At 45.6% G+C, this 16,376-nt stretch overlaps 5 protein-coding genes across 5 annotated transcripts in view; 4 read left to right on the forward strand and 1 right to left on the reverse strand.

The window, feature by feature from the left end:
- Positions 1-2,335: 2,335 nt before the first annotated feature.
- Pmar_PMAR001797 (hypothetical protein) lies at positions 2,336-3,196 on the forward strand (the record flags this gene model as incomplete). The annotated part of the gene is made up of 1 exon (XM_002771190.1): positions 2,336-3,196. The coding sequence occupies one exon, from the start codon at positions 2,336-2,338 to the stop codon at positions 3,194-3,196; it is 861 nt and encodes a 286-aa protein (XP_002771236.1).
- A 3,536-nt stretch (positions 3,197-6,732) lies between these two features.
- Pmar_PMAR001798 (hypothetical protein) lies at positions 6,733-6,885 on the forward strand (the record flags this gene model as incomplete). Its single annotated transcript, XM_002771191.1, has 1 exon — positions 6,733-6,885. A coding segment is annotated over one exon (153 nt), but the record flags the coding sequence as incomplete, so codon positions are not given.
- A 988-nt stretch (positions 6,886-7,873) lies between these two features.
- Positions 7,874-8,098, forward strand: Pmar_PMAR001799 (hypothetical protein; the record flags this gene model as incomplete). The annotated part of the gene is made up of 2 exons (XM_002771192.1): positions 7,874-7,944; positions 7,986-8,098. Coding segments are annotated over 2 exons (184 nt in total), but the record flags the coding sequence as incomplete, so codon positions are not given.
- Positions 8,099-10,091: 1,993 nt separating this feature from the next.
- Pmar_PMAR001800 (conserved hypothetical protein) lies at positions 10,092-12,059 on the reverse strand (the record flags this gene model as incomplete). The annotated part of the gene is made up of 6 exons (XM_002771193.1): positions 10,092-10,178; positions 10,226-10,305; positions 10,348-10,413; positions 10,596-10,691; positions 11,147-11,310; positions 11,683-12,059. The coding sequence occupies 6 exons, from the start codon at positions 12,057-12,059 to the stop codon at positions 10,092-10,094; spliced, it is 870 nt and encodes a 289-aa protein (XP_002771239.1).
- A 3,881-nt stretch (positions 12,060-15,940) lies between these two features.
- The window catches only part of Pmar_PMAR001801 (kinesin heavy chain, putative), a gene marked incomplete at both ends in the record, with an annotated part of 1,359 nt that continues 923 nt past the window's right edge, over positions 15,941-16,376 (forward strand). Inside the window, 2 exons of the mRNA XM_002771194.1 lie at positions 15,941-16,000; positions 16,367-16,376. The exon at positions 16,367-16,376 is cut by the window's right edge and continues 4 nt beyond it. Coding sequence (XP_002771240.1) covers positions 15,941-16,000; positions 16,367-16,376 — 70 coding nt within the window. The remainder of the gene's footprint in view (positions 16,001-16,366) is intronic.

The raw sequence follows: 16,376 nt of genomic DNA on the forward strand, positions 1-16,376 counted from the left end.
GTTACGAACGAGGTTGCGCGAGGCGAGAACGATTGACAGGTTTTACCATGAACGTGGTTACATGTCACACTTGGTTTCACAGTGAGCGATCTTGGAGAAATCGAGTTTAATGATTCGAATAGAAGGAATTGTCTGGTTTACCGGATCATCCGGATGGACCCCAAGATACTGTGCTTTCTATATAATCAATATCAGCAAAATCACTTATACCCAAACTACTAGATTCATCAGACGATGTATGACTAGAGGACGACGAAAATTGGGAGGAAGTGTCTATACTGCCATGGAGTGAATCGATATCACTACAGGTAGAATTTTCTGAAAAACAGGAAGAAGTGAGAGACTGAATCGACAGTGTTGTTGTGCTTGCATGGGGGGGGGGGGGGGGGGTGGTAGGTATACGTGAGATTTGAGAATGCAAATGATATGCACTATCTGAATACGTGATGAAATGTTCTTTACACGGCGCGATAGTGCAATTTTAACAACAAATCTAACATAACTTCGTCGACTACATACTTCCTGAGAATTCGGCATGAAGATAGAATATGAAAATCTGTTCTCAGCACATCGCGAGCAAGGAGAACGTGATGTTTATTACATGCGAAAACAGTTGTGGCATCCAAAGGCTGCGAATACCCAGCCCTGTATTCAGATGAAGTTTGTTTCAATACGAGCTCATAGCACAAGATGCTCCAATGACGTTGAACGTGACGAGGTATTTCTCGTGCAATTTGTGAAGTGCGAGTAGAAGAAGAGAAGTGAACCAATTCAAGTTAAATTATTCAACAGAAAACGATATAGGGAGAAGGCAACATCCCGCTAGGAAATTACTATTCGCAGCTGATTCCAGTTTTTGACGAGAAAAACCGATGTACCGCAGCTTATAAATTCTATCAGAAAAATTCAATGTTATAGCAACATCATGTCTACTCGTGCGTGTAACATCAAGGCGTGTAATACATAAGCTTTTGCATGATTCTCTTACGTCAATACGAGCTATAGGCGATTGAAACTGAGACGAAGTCACTCCCGACATAGTAGTGAAATATGTTGCAACACCTTTCTCGACCGTGCTATACACAACTATAGATTTCCGTATCATTTGCTCAAGCGTATTACAATCAAGAACTTTGCGGTAAGGATTCTCTCTTCCGATGGGAGGTATATTGATTTTTGATATTTTCGCTGATATAAATCTCAATAAATGACCTTTCCAAGTTTCGTTGTCGTTAGATAAAACTTCCCGACATATTGAACTCCATATATAAGAAATGCCAATGGCATTATGGCATAAATAACTGTCGCGAGTATCCAAACGAAACTATGCTCAATCACACTATTAGATTTACTCGTTGCTATAAAAGTAAGGAGGTTTTTTTTGTGGAATAGATTGAAGAACTTTCTACGGCCACGGGAAGTTGTAACGTAACCTTCTTATTTTATCACCATCGCCTCCAACGGTGATCGTGTGACACGATTCGGGCCTGTCTTGACTTACGCTTGTCTTCGCTTACGGTTCGTAGTAGGTTCAGGCCGCACAAGCTTGTGCGGAATCTCGTTCATTCGTAGCGTTTCACGTTAAGTACGCTAGTTGATCGATGTTGGTTACCAGCGTATAGCCTATACGTAGATCGACTCCGTTCGGCAATCGCCAGCTACCTTGTTGTTGTCCGCCTGTGCGGCCCCGCCTGTGCAAAATAGACAGTATAAGGTGAGCGCGAGAGCCTTATCCCTGGCTAACGTATGCATGCGTCAAACGATCGATTGCATTCAGAGTCTTTCAAGGGGATCTTATGAGGATTACTGTTGCGCGGCGCAACTTGCGCCCCTGCCAACCTTGTCGACCGCAGCTAAGTATTACCCAACATCCGTATCTACCTTTGGGATTGTGTTGCCAGAGTCACTAGCATCAACTCCCTATAGTATCAATCGACGACCCGATCACGACTTCGAGTATATCCGTCCACAACATGAAGTGAGGAGCCGCACAAAACTGCCCACAACGCCTATCTACACTTTTTTGTGAAGCATGAATCATTCGGGAATCCACTTGGCACGCTTGAGTCTGGGAAATAACAACTGTCGTCAAAATAGGAAATCGCGAGTTCTGAAATTACTCCTCGATTGTATGTCGTCTCCTTACATAACCCTGCACGTCACGGCCGCACGAAGCTCAGTCCGCAGTGCGGACTCCGCACAGGCGCACAAATCTAAGGGCGCACAATCCTTCGAACACACCTTGTCATAACCCTGAGGACTTAGTTCAGTATAGTGTGGATTGTACGCCATTATTCGAAGATCGAGATTTCATTTTTTTCCTCACTCCAAAGTTATGAATAATACTCCTAGGGTCAGACGGGACTGCGAGGATGATTCCCAACAAATGAAGACCTTCAAGGCCACAACGATTCCCAACGTCATCCTCATTCTGATGACAATGATGACGTTTGTTGGCGCTGGTGCATTCACGGTTGACGATACTACCGGCAAGTCAACCCATAGTCCTGACCCACGTTCTCTCCGTATGCCGGTGGTGAAGGAGGTTCCCGATAATTGCTTGCCTCCTAACCAGAGGAGGGACCATTGCGTGTTCATCCTCGAGGATTCTTATCAAGTCAATGGTGGCACTTTGCTTGCCTCCAATAAGTCTGACTCGAGAACGGTCGACTTCGAGATTGGAGTGTTGCTCGCGTCGAACAAGAGACCGGTCGATGTGGGTGTTTGGGTCTCTGGTACGAGTACCTGGGAATTTAATATACCAGGTAACATGTCGGTTGTAGTTCAGTTCACTGTACCGACCTTCGTGAAGAACGGCGGCCGTGATGTTAGTAATGGGAAGATGATCGACTTCCCAATGTCCCTGGAAACCTGGGTAACTGTCCCTTACTTCGGTATGGTGCAAGCGAAGGGGCAGGGTGATGGTTACGCGTATGTGCATACGGACAAATCCAAAAATGGAACGCATCAGCTCACGGCGAACATCCAGGCAGATAACACCAACGGTCCACTGAGCTCGAGCATAGGGGTTCTTGTCAAGAATGTTTACAATCAGGATGAAGGCGCATGGGAGTTCACAACCGTCATTTCATTGTCTTTCGATGTGTCGATAGATCATTTACAGATCTCCTACACGGATACCATTCCTCTCTTTTACATTCCAATCCCATTCGGATTCCCGCATCCCTCGGAATAGACGAGGGTCACCACCTTTCCCTCTTTTCTCTCAAGTATGGTAGTCCCGACTCGTGATCATATGAGTGCGCTTTACATTCCCGTAGCTCAGCAACAGTTACATTTGTCGAGTCTTTTGGAGACATATAGCCACGCATCATATGTGGTTACAAAATATGCCAGCCTGACGATCCCGATGTTAGATTTCTATATGTGAAGGTTATCATGGATTTGGTATTCATGTTCCGAGGATATCACATACCACAAGAATTCTGAGTTGGTTCGTAATCCCCGATTTCTTCCATCACTATCTATCCGATAAGGACACCAAGCCAGTAAAAAGAGTGGTGTTGGGTTGCACAAGAGTCAATCGGCAATTTCGTCAGAATGCGGGGAGTTGGAGGTACAAATTAGAAACGCGAAAATTATATCCGCATTCAGAACTTTCAAATTTGCCATGGAACTTTCAAATTCGTCTGAGGTCGATAGGAACTCGAAGTGCGTGATGAGAGTACTTTCGACTCTGGGCCTTCGATTTCAACTTGCAATACCATCGGGTCGAAACCTTCGATCTGCGAGTTGGGGAGGGCAGTTGCCATAAACCACAACACGGGACCCGCAAACTGGGTCCGCGACTCGTGGCTTCCAACAACTGCAAGGTGGGTGGCCTCACCTGGCTGGTCTTCTTACGCAGATTAGACCAGAGCTGAAAAATCACCTGTCGCCACACCTTGTTTGAAGAGAATAAGGCTCTCCATTGGAGAGAGAACATCCTCGTACCATGGCCCGAGCTAACTCGTGTTCTTCGCTGAGGCCATGAGCGCATCTCCAAACACAGGGGATGTGAGCAGAAACTTTCTGACCGGTTTCAAGTTGAAACCGGTCAGAGAGTTTCTGCATCATGATGCATCTATGATTGGCTGCACCATAGATCCGGTTAACGTTGGGACCTAAAATTTGGTCACTTTAGGGAACCGTCTCCATTGTCCGGAATTTCAATTCTGTTGTACAGGACGACTTAGTATTAGATTAATACGAGTATTAGATGAACGTAGGGGATCTAGGGTGTGGGCTTGTTGCAAATGATGGTGTAGCGTCGTTAGACGAAGGTGTAAAGAGGGTGAAATCTGTTAAAATCGCGAGAGAAAGCAAAGCGAGTAGAAAATTTCGTCCCAGATCTAAGTAGCGTTCCGTATGGTTTGTAACATGAGTTGATTCTACTCGGTAGAAGGGGCAATCGGATACAGTAGATGATATGAGCGAGTCATCCATCCATCATGATCCATGATGGATGGATGAGATGATGAGCTGGATGATCCAGCTCATCATCTGATCTAGCCTGGATCCCCAATTCAAACCCCGTGTGATCTGGTTTTTGCTCGAAGGACAAAATATATTCGAAATTTGTTGGCCATGTCGGAAGGCTCTGTCGCCGTCGTAGCCATGAGATTACTGCCATCACCTCAAGGATATATTGGGTTGGTGCCACAAAATTTGTGGATACAAGACACTCTGGTGCGTTTCACGTTTAATGCGAAGCTTTTGCTACTCGATCATGAGGGCAGTCTTGGAAGGATGCAATGAAGTTCGGGCACAAAGGAGTCAGTGGAACTGTGAGTTTATCTATGGTCAACGTTCGCGATCACTCGAGACGGTACACTGGCTGTACTATAGTTGCTGAGGAGCCGCTCCTGATATCTTACACGTCAGCAGCGACGAGGCTGGGGCAGACTGACACGACCTGGACGAAAAGCTCGGGTGGAACTTCCACCGTGGAAGGCTTGGCTCTCACGCAATGTTCTGGGGTCAAGTGATGGTCGATGAAGCGGAAAGAATCAGTGACCGCAGGGGTATTACGGCCAAAGCAGTGTTCGGTCTTCAGCCTGTAGGTTACACATCTCGAGCAGGACTATTTTCGACGCAAATAGTAGTCTACTACTTCGACGCAAATTTTGGGTCACGTCACGCACGCGTTTCTCATTTGTCAACTTTGTCGGCAACTATCCAGGCAGTGCCTAGAATGCACACTTTCGAGTCGCTGGATGCGCAACCAAGGACCCAGTGTCTGGCAGTACCGTGGCACGCAACAGCCTTGACAAGTGCTACTCTCTCGCATTAAATATTTACAGTTACTCTCCATTCACTGGCGCTGTTTCCGTTGCATTCAATTCGATATCTCGGGGATGATGGATAGAATGCAAGCAGGTTCTGCCGATATCTGCCAGATAATCTGGCTCAGATGTCATCTGCGACAGAATGCTCGGAAGTTCACGCAGAAGATCTGTACATTCGCTCTTTGCTCAGTGACGTCATCACATCTGAATCGGGCACTTGAAACCAGGCTATCAGCCAGGCTGATAGCCTGGCTGATAGATTCCAATCCTTCACCTTCGTCGAGAACCATCTTAGAGAGGGCACCTCTTCATTGCTGTCCTGAAACTGGCCAAACTGGTTAGTATTCATCGATGACACTCTCGGTGACCACCGTGTTTCTTCTGGGCCTCTCATCTTCGCTCTGTGCAAGCAATGGGCCATACAGGAAGCCTTCTCGCAGGTGTACAGCGGCTTGCACCTTGTTTCTCTCACCTCGTTTAGACTTAGTCCGACCCAGGCTGATCGTCACTATAGATTCCCGCTTCTTCGGTCAAAGTGGTCACATCTTCTACCATCAACAGGAGGTTATCGTACCTCAACACTAAGCAGGTGGCCATTGACGCAACGTTCCTGATCTCTCGATCCAACGTGTCGCTGTAGGATTCGTACTAGTTAGAGCCTTGACTGCTTCATCCGGCAGAATTGCTACCGATTTCGGAGACCCTGGTCTGCTTCGACCAATTGCGGAGCGAGCGAAACGAGCGGAGCATATACCGGCGGTATAATCCCGCAACAACAGGCACTTTCGCGTTGTGCGTGCGTGCGTGCGTGCGTGCAGAATTATTATGGCTTAACTACGAAGCGTAGGAGGCTACCAGATAGATCAAACGACTCCTCTGAATGCCGAGGTGTAGGCATAAATCGGAAAACTCGATTATACGAACTCAACTCGACGAGATATGCACGAAAACCTTTAATGACGGAGAAATGTCCTACCCGTGGATTGAACCAGGGACCTATGTAAAATCCATTGATTGAGTCCATGGACGTGGACTCACTGAGTCCGACTCAGTGAGCTCCGCCCCTTCGTCACGAAGGCCTAGTCATAGATTTCATTTGCACTAACTCCTGGTGCATCCACTAGTCACTACTGCATGCATGCCACAGCTATAGATTGTAGAAAGAAGAGTAAGAGAGCAAGATATCAAGTCAACTATGAATACTTCTTAACACCACTAATTCCATTCCGGTGGAAGAGTGTTTCGTTCGCCCTCGTGTCTGCCGTCGACTTCATATATACATAAAATGCTGACTGGAGCTGGCACTGTCAATATAACCGTCCACGATGAGCTCTCAGCTAAGGAGAATCGAGCCGTTCGCCATACAGTAGCAACCACTTCAGATTCTCAGCGCCCACAAGTAAGCATTTCGAGTCCACAATCACCTCAGGTTTCATCTGGTCAGACACCATCTGTGTCCAACGAGGGGCGTGTCACTGCTAAAGCAGCTTCGGTGTCAACAGACTCGTCGATTCAGCAGGTTAATACGATTTGGTTCAACGCGATTTCATGTAGGCCAATAATCATTTTCAGAATGAGAAGAATTTCCCTGAAGCACGTTCCGGAAATAACTCTCTGGTGAACTCCGGGGTAACATCGTCAATAAACAAGTTCATATGATTCAGATTCGAAAACCTGATTCATTGGCCGGGCGATCGTCGGCTTCAGAGGAGCTACTGAAGGCAGTGTGCATGAATATGTTCAAGGACGTCGAGGATGACGTCGATACTGAAAATGCTGCTTCAATATCGGTCGGTTATACACCATCATGTTGCAGCATACTCACAGTTAAAAAATCACATGAAGTTTGAATCAAACTGTTTGATGCCAAGAAGATTGAATGTTGTGAAACGATAGCGACATCTTTCCAATGATCTTGACTGATATGCATGATAACTCGTTGAAGTCATCGCAGTATGCCTGGCTGTGCCCACTAAGCAATGCTTTTAGCTCGCTTGCTCGCCAATATCAGCACTGCCATGTGGATATCAACATATAGTCAATTTTGAGTCCGAATTGGCATGTTACACAAATGCCTTTGATTGGACTCGTCGCTTCGTTGAGACTTTCAACTTGAAGAATTTGATGTCTCGATAGTATTCTTGGCAGAATCAAAGTCCAAGCTCGACCGTTTTCCCGGTGATCGAGGTTTCCGAAAGAGAGGACCGGGAAGATGAGATCGCTCAGCCGTTCACTCACGAGGACTTCGAGGTGCGCCGGACTATATCCAATTATATGCGAAGACCTTTTTAAGATTACTATGGACGTCAGCTTCTGTAGGATTCTCTATTTTGTGCATTGTAAACAAAATTGGTATGGAAACTGATATTCGCGAGACAGCTCGGCGATTGCGGAAGTCTGGGAATTGACGTTCTAACCAACATCACCACGATGACAATGAGGATCGATTGACCACGTTTCACGAGCGTTTGATAGTCTATAATTTCACCCCGAGACATAAGTCTCCTCGAAAAGCCGAGTTTGTATAACCGTTGAATTCAGACTGTCAATACCCCAGAGCCCCTCATTCTACGTTGTCTCAACAGGTTGTTGAGCAGCTCGGGCAAGGCGGCGGTGGGGCTGTTTATAAGGCCGTCCATAAGGACACGGGGAAAGAGTGGGTACCTCGAACATCGCTGTTGGAGATGACTAACGTAGATACGCACTGAAGAGGCTGAATGGTGACACGGAGCAAACCCGAGCTGAGGTTGATGTGATGGCCCACAAGAGGCCTCATCCAAATGTCGTGGATATGCACGGATCGTACATATGTGAGGAATCGCGTACAGTATCGATTCCAGCTGAGCAGTTCAGTCAACGGTGACACGTTCCTGGTGCTTGACTATGTTGAGGGAGAAGACTTATCCTCGTGGCTCAGTCGAGAGGCTCCGGCCAACTACGGCGTAGAGGAAACCGTCATGTAAGCATAGATTGAGACAATTGAGGAGTGCTCGCCTTCCAGAGTTAAGCATGTGTTCCGGCAGCTTGTCAAAGCAGTCAGGTGGGTTATGCAACTCACGAATCGATAATATGGTTGACGCTAGCCTGCTGGTGACTACTGAAGATTTTTTGATTGTTGATATACCCAGGCACATCCACAGTCACCGAATAGTGCATCGCGACCTGAAGCCGGGCAACATTATGATTGTATGATAGCAATGCCAGTTTAGCCGTCGTCGTTCAGATCATCGAGTGACTCAGGTTGAACCTCGGGGGAATATGAAGTTTCCGACAATCTACTTGCTCGATTTTGGCACTGCCAAATGTCAGGAATGGGTAAGCAAAGAAGTGTGGAAATGACTTGTTAGTCACTTGGTAGGGTTCCCTGAAGACTCTTTGTGGAACTGTAGCGTACATGGCTCCTGAAGTGGTGAGGTCGTCGAGATGAGCTCGATGACTGGTTACCACCTGTGCTTTGCAGTTGCAGCAGATGCAGTGCATGGCGGAACCAAGGCAGACCAAGAAGACCGACGTGTGGGGGCTCGGTATGATTTTACATGAAGTATTTTACTGCTGAAGTCTCACAGTTCATTGACGATTGCCTCAGATGCTCGTAGGAAGTCCACCGGAATGTGCCGAAAGACCAGGGAAGGATGGCAAGTTCCCCAGACCTAAACTAAATCAAGATATCAAGGATCAGGATTCTATCAGCCTGATACGTAAGTCTAGTTTTGCTGTCGTAACATGGGAGACTATTTTGGGTGGACATCAAATTAGAAATTCCATTATCGATAGTCGGATTGACTGGGCGAACGGGATGAACTGAAATCGAGGATCGAACTCGGAATTCACTTCATGGTAGGCAGTCTTCATAACCAACTTAACATTTCCTGCGGCGTGTTGGAATAATTTGTACGTGGATCCGTCATCGCAGTCTATACTTTTATATTATATCGAAGGAATCGCCTTTCGTTTATTCCACATGAGTGTCTCAGGACGATGCTTATCTATCGACCCTCGGGATCGACCACTTTGCTTAGACATTTTGCAACATCCCTGGCTTACCAGCCGTGGAGAAGTTACCCCTACAGTAGGATTGCGTATCGAAAATGTTTCGTGCAGTTCGATGATGCTCCTCAGCATAGCCGTTCAGTCACCAACAACTCTGTGGATAGGGGAGTAGAATTCGGGAAGGTAGGTTTGACACAGTACTTCAGGTTCTTGTCCAATCATCTGCCTCAGTGTACTCTTAGCCCACAACCGCCTGTGTCGGTCTATCACGAGCACACCAACGATCCGACCGCAGAGGAGTCTTCTGGATATCAGATCCGGCTATCTTCGACCCCAGAAGAACGCAGGTCTCCCGGTACAGATCCTTCTGATGATACTGAATATTGTTACTGTTGCTTTTGCTACTGGCCTCGATAATTAATGCTCAACAATTGGATTCATAATGTTTCTCCGTGCATGTCAAATTGTAGCAATGAAGTACTCGTGGTGCTCTTTGTGTGGTTGTTTGAGTTTTAGTGCCGTAGTAGATACCCCGATACTGTGATTGCTCCAGCCAATCATATAACACGAATCCAGCAGGAGAGCCTTAATACGATAATTGATTTTCATTCAAACATTTTGCGGTCATACTGAGGTTCAGAATCCCAATATTCTCTACAATCGATCGATAATTCACACATTTCCGACCACTCAACAACCCAAGACGGATCGACTAAAACTGAGGCCAAATCTTCAACGACACAATTACAACAATTAGAACCTTGGAGTTGAACTCGCAAGAGCTCAGTTATGCACAGGCAAGCTCTATATCGTTCAAGTCGTGTCGACGACATCAACTGAGGCTGATGTAAGACGCTCTTCGAGCCACTTACGCCTCAGCCTTTCTGTCATTTCGATAATCTAATAACATTCAAGTGACAACATCGAGTTGAAGTTTAAAGCTCTACCTGCTTCCATTTCCTCTCAGCGCCTTCGACGGATAATAGACCAACAGCACATTGTCGAACAGGTTTACCGCAAGCCTTACCTAAAGGAAAGCCATACTCAACTATCTCTATACTTCACTTACCAAGTCTATTCTTCGATAGGGCAAATACCACCGGTACGGCTGGACGATCAGAATCGAGGAGCTTATCTGAAATCAATCTACAGCATATCGCACATATAGCATTTTTTAAATTTTATTGGTATTTTCATTGAAGCTACGGGTAAAATGTTAACTAAATGAGCAAAAAACTAACTTGGCAAGAAAATAATTTGACTTGGAAATGCTATAGAGTTGCCACTGACGCCTACTCTTTGCCAGGGAGCTGCTACCGCCTCCCAAAGAGGCTTCATCGACAATCTCAACCACATGATCGTCCAGACCGCCAGAAGATGCTGATGAATGCATGTTTGGTGCCACTATTACACCTGATAGTAAGCAGTGGAAGGAATGTTCCAAGTCGCCTCAGCATAGTCAACATGGGTACGAAAATATGTGAGGGAATAAAGGTCAGTGCATATCGCCATTTCTCCAGACCTGTAGATGGTCCAAATTCTGGTACTATATTATAGCAGACCTGTTGCCGGTCGAAAAGGTGGTAACAACATAGTACGTTACGCATGGCAATGTGACGAGATTACGCAATGAACAGAAATGGTTTCGCATATGTTATTCAAAGCCGCTGAATACTCGAACTCAAGTTCAAATTCGATCTTCTCAAATTTCACCTCACTTATCTTTCGTTATCACGCCGAAGCCTAAATTAATGATATGAGAAACGCCAGTCCTGAACAAATCGTCGATTTAAAACGTCGAGAAGCGGAGTAAACTGAAGTATTTAATATAACACAATACAAGATGGGGAATAAACTCCTTTCACTACCTTTCAATTTCCCCAATCTGAGCGCCCGACTGACTTCTCGCAGCCCAGTGACAAATCTTTTTCGCTTCTTGAACTTAGCAGGATTCTCTTTGGCCCTTTCTTGATAGCGATGTAAATCTTCGAGCATATCTTGTACTAGTACATCCAGCTCTGGTGAGAGAAACCTAATATAACTCTCAATGGAAAAATTGGAATTTTTCAACATTCTCATCAGAAAAATTTACAAGAAAATTCTCCCCCAGGCTCATCCACATACAAACGACAACTACTATTCTGACTCAGAATTTCTGAGTGGTTCGAGAGAACTTATAATCTTTGCCGTGACCACTGCCTGGAGGCGTGTATGAAAACACCACGGCACAGCAGTGTTTGAGGAATAAATGTTCGCTTTCCTCAGCTGAGCTCGCAAATTCCCTCCCTAGTTCATATGCGAATTCAGGTAACTATTCAAAATTTTTTCAAAATTTACGTATGGTATTTTCCCACACTTCTTCGTGGAGAAGTTCCCCAGTTCTCCCAAGCCCCTCCCGTATTACTGATGAACGTAGTGCCGTACGGTGATCTCTGGTAGAGTGCTGCCATTCACCTCATTGGAGTTTTCCGCAATACCATCGTCATCATCATTTTCGATTATTTTATCATGAAGAATAACTTCTTTTAGTTTACTAGGCTTGTTCTTGTTTTTACTCACCAATCTAGTCTTACCCATCCGCAATGCAGTCATGTCATCGACCAACTCCGAATTGAGTTGAGGTCCTTTACGGCCGACCCTTCCATTTGTATCACTCGTCACCGTACCAGTTCGTTCACCAGCACGGCCTTCTCCACGTTTTTCACGCTCAACTTTAGATGGTGCTTCTTTCCCTTTACTCACGGACCGGTGTTTTGATGCGGTCCAAAAGGTAGTTGACATTAATACAGAAGACTGTCGGTTGAAAGCCTCTCCTGTGTTACAAGAGCGTTCCCAAGGTCGAGTTTGATCTAATCTCTGGAACGCTCCTAAAGCTCAGGAGAGGTCAATTGGACACAATACGAGTAATGAGTGTAGTAGTTTTCGAAATCAACAGTATGAGTCGATATAAGCCAATAGAAATATTCAAATTAATACGAATGATCAGGCGCCCTCGTACAACATCATACGTACCAATCAACTACGAGCCCCCCACAAACTTTGCTACCGGGGCCGAGTGTCCGCACAATCCGGGTCGAGTGTCCGCACCCGCGGAAGGTGTGCTTAAAACCTTGGAGTAGGCGGGCCTCCGGCCCGCCGTTACCCAAGAATCCTTCAAGCATCCACGTAGCATCCTACTGACGCCGATAAGAGCCACTGGTACGAACTAGTAGACACGCGCGCGATTTTCGTGCAGATTGCAAGAAATCACGTTGTGGTGGAAGAAACTGCCGTCACTGACGACCCGTCAACTGCGGATCTTATCATCAATATGGAGTAATTGGTGCCCTTCATGGGTATTCTGAAATGTGATGAATGACATCGTGTTCATTTCTAGTCGTGTAGAGTAAGTCCCAAAGGGAAATTTCCATTTTTTTACAATTTATTTTACAAGGTTCTAGTTATTCCGCAATGAAATAATATCTAATATCTAATATGCAATAATATCCGTAATAGGTTCCGATTAGTATGTCAGTGATACTTGAGTCCGGAATCAAGTATCACTGCTAGAGTATCGGTAATTGTGTTGGATAGTCTGAAGCCGAGTCGTAGATCCTCAGCAGTGTCTCAACTATATCATAAAAAAAAAACTATATCATATACACTAATCGGGTTGCAATTCCGGAATCAAGCATCAGTACTAGAGCATCGGTAATTGTGTTTGATAGTCTAAAGCGGAGTCATAGATCCTCAGCAGTATCTCAAATATATCATATACACTAATCGGGTTGCAATTCCGGAATCAAGTATCACTTGTAGAGTATCGGTAATTGTATTTGATAGTCTGAAGCCGAGTCATAGACCCTCAGCAGTGTCTCAACTATATCATATACTCTCATCGGGTTGCACTTCCGGAATCAAGTATCACTTGTAGAGTATCGGTAATTGTGTTGGATAGTCTGAAGCCGAGTCATAGACCCTCAGCAGTGTCTCAACTATGTCATATACACTAATCGGGTTGCAATTCCGGAATCAATTATCACTTGTAGAGCATCGGTAATTGTGTTTGGTGATCTGAAGCTGAGTCATAGACCCTCAGCAGTGTCTCAACTGTATCATATACACTAGTCGGGTTGCAATTCCGGAATCAAGCATCACTGCTAGAGTATCGGTAATTGTGTTTGGTGATCTGGAGCCGAGCCATAGACCCTCAGCAGTGTCTCAACTATATCATATACACTAATCGAGTTGCAATTCCGGAATCAAGTATCACTTGTAGAGTATCGGTAATTGTGCTTGGTGATCTGGAGCCGAGCCATCGACCCTTCGCAGTGTCTCAACTATATCATATACACTAATCGGGTTGCAATTCCGGAATCAAGTATCACTGCTAGTGTTTCGGTAATTGTGTTTGATGATCTGGAGCCGAGCCATCGACCCTTCGCAGTGTCTCAACTATATCATATACACTAATCGGGTTGCAATTCCGGAATCAAGTATCACTGCTAGTGTATCGGTAATTGTGTTTGATGATCTGGAGCCGAGTCGTAGATCCTCAGCAGTGTCTCAACTATATCATATACACTCATCGGGTTGCAATTCCGGAATCAAGCATCACTACTAGAGCATCGGTAATTGTGTTTGGTAATCTGGAGCCGAGTCATAGACCCTCAGCAGTGTCTCAACTATATCATATACACTCATCGGGTTGCACTTCCGGAATCAAGTATCACTTGTAGAGTATCGGTAATTGTGTTTGGTGATCTGGAGCCGAGTCATAGACCCTCAGCAATGTCTCAACTATATCATATACACTAGTCGGGTTGCAATTCCGGAATCAAGCATCACTGCTAGAGTATCGGTAATTGTGTTTGGTGATCTGAAGCCGAGTCATAGACCCTCAGCAGTGTCTCAACTATATCATATACACTCATCGGGTTGCAATTCCGGAATCAAGCATCACTACTAGAGCATCGGTAATTGTGTTTGGTGATCTGGAGCCGAGTCATAGACCCTCAGCAGTGTCTCAACTATATCATATACACTCATCGGGTTGCACTTCCGGAATCAAGTATCACTTGTAGAGTATCGGTAATCGTGTTTGGTAATCTGGAGCCGAGGCATAGACCCTCAGCAGTGTCCCAACTATATCATATACACTAATCGGGTTGCAATTCCGGAATCAAGTATCACTGCTAGAGTATCGGTAATTGTGTTTGATGATCTGGAGCCGAGCCATAGACCCTCAGCAGTGTCTCAACTATATCATATACACTAATCGGGTTGCAATTCCGGAATCAAGTATCACTTGTAGAGTATCGGTAATTGTGCTTGGTGATCTGGAGCCGAGCCATCGACCCTTCGCAGTGTCTCAACTATATCATATACACTAATCGGGTTGCAATTCCGGAATCGAGTGTCACTGCTAGAGCATCGGTAATTGTGTTTGGTGATCTGAAGCCGAGTCATAGACCCTCAGCAGTGTCTCGACTATGTCATATACACTCATCGGGTTGCAATTCCGGAATCAAGCATCACTACTAGAGCATCGGTAATTGTGTTTGGTGATCTGGAGCCGAGTCATAGACCCTCAGCAGTGTCTCAACTATATCATATACACTCATCGGGTTGCACTTCCGGAATCAAGTATCACTTGTAGAGTATCGGTAATTGTGTTAGGTGATCTGGAAATAAATTGTAAAAAAATGTAAATTTCCCTTTGGGACTTACCCTACACGACTAGAAATGAACACGATGCCATTCATCACATTTCAGAATACCCATGAAGGGCACCAATTACTCCATATTGATGATAAGATCCGCAGTTGACGGGTCGTCAGTGACGGCAGTTTCTTCCACCACAACGTGATTTCTTGCAATCTGCACGAAAATCGCGCGCGTGTCTACTAGTTCGTACCAGTGGCTCTTATCGGCGTCAGTAGGATGCTACGTGGATGCTTGAAGGATTCTTGGGTAACGGCGGGCCGGAGGCCCGCCTACTCCAAGGTTTTAAGCACACCTTCCGCGGGTGCGGACACTCGACCCGGATTGTGCGGACACTCGGCCCCGAGGCCACAAACTTTGCGCACTTAGTCTTCACGGCGTGCGCGACTCGAACAAAGAAAGCGCACGCCAAGTCGATCGATTATTCAAGACTATTGTGAGGTTCCTAATGTGGAACCGCAGACGATATCATAAAATACCGTCAACTTGACAATGTCAAGAATCACTTTTCATCACTATCATGATGATGCATGTGAGGGAAGTAACGGCTGGGATGTCCTGTTACGACTTCAGATAGTACGAAACTAGTCACCAAATAAACTACTGCTTTTGTTTTTTAACTGTGATTGCGATGATGATTAGCTACAGCTCCGGGCAGGACCAGGCCAAAGGCCTTGTGTGACCTCAACGACAAATTTCCAATTGATACTCCTGAAGCAAATAGTATATGACTAAAGAAGCATTCCACGACTCTCGTGATCATAATTATGTTATTACCTGTCACCAATCTGTGCGAATTATTCATGTTGCTGTTGATTAGATGTGGCGCGCTCATTGAAAACCGTGGATAATGACGAATGCATCCACTTCAGTGCTTATACGCATGATGCCCATCAGGAGTTCGACTCTCAAGGCGATGTCATTTCTGAGATCTATTTGTCCTGTCAAGTATGTTCATCATGCGTGGAGAGCTCTTTGACAAGTCTCGCGATACTTCGGTCACCGCTGTGCTCAGCTCGGTCGGCCCCACCTTGCGACTGACATAGTAGGGCAAAAGTATCCATTTCGCATACCACGTCATGCGCGTGATGCTTCTCAGTCAAGATTGGTATGAAAAGCTACTCTTATTTGGAGCTGAACGGTTGGACAACAGATCTTTTCGAGTGAATTCACGGCAGGTTTCTGTAGAATTAACACGCAGCAGATACTCAATACCCCATCCACCACATCTGAGCATATTTTTCGTGCACTTTCTTATGAAGAATGTTGCGAGTGGCTCGCTGCTGTCAACAGCGCTTTGCTCGCGCATAAACAATTGTTGCTGAGTAGTCACTGGGCGCTCCAGTCCGGACCACACTCATCTTAGATGAATGATGTCACATTAGATATGTAGCT

Source organism: Perkinsus marinus (genome assembly GCF_000006405.1).
Source record: "Perkinsus marinus ATCC 50983 genomic scaffold scf_1104296963318, whole genome shotgun sequence".
Lineage (NCBI taxonomy): Eukaryota > Perkinsozoa > Perkinsida > Perkinsidae > Perkinsus > Perkinsus marinus.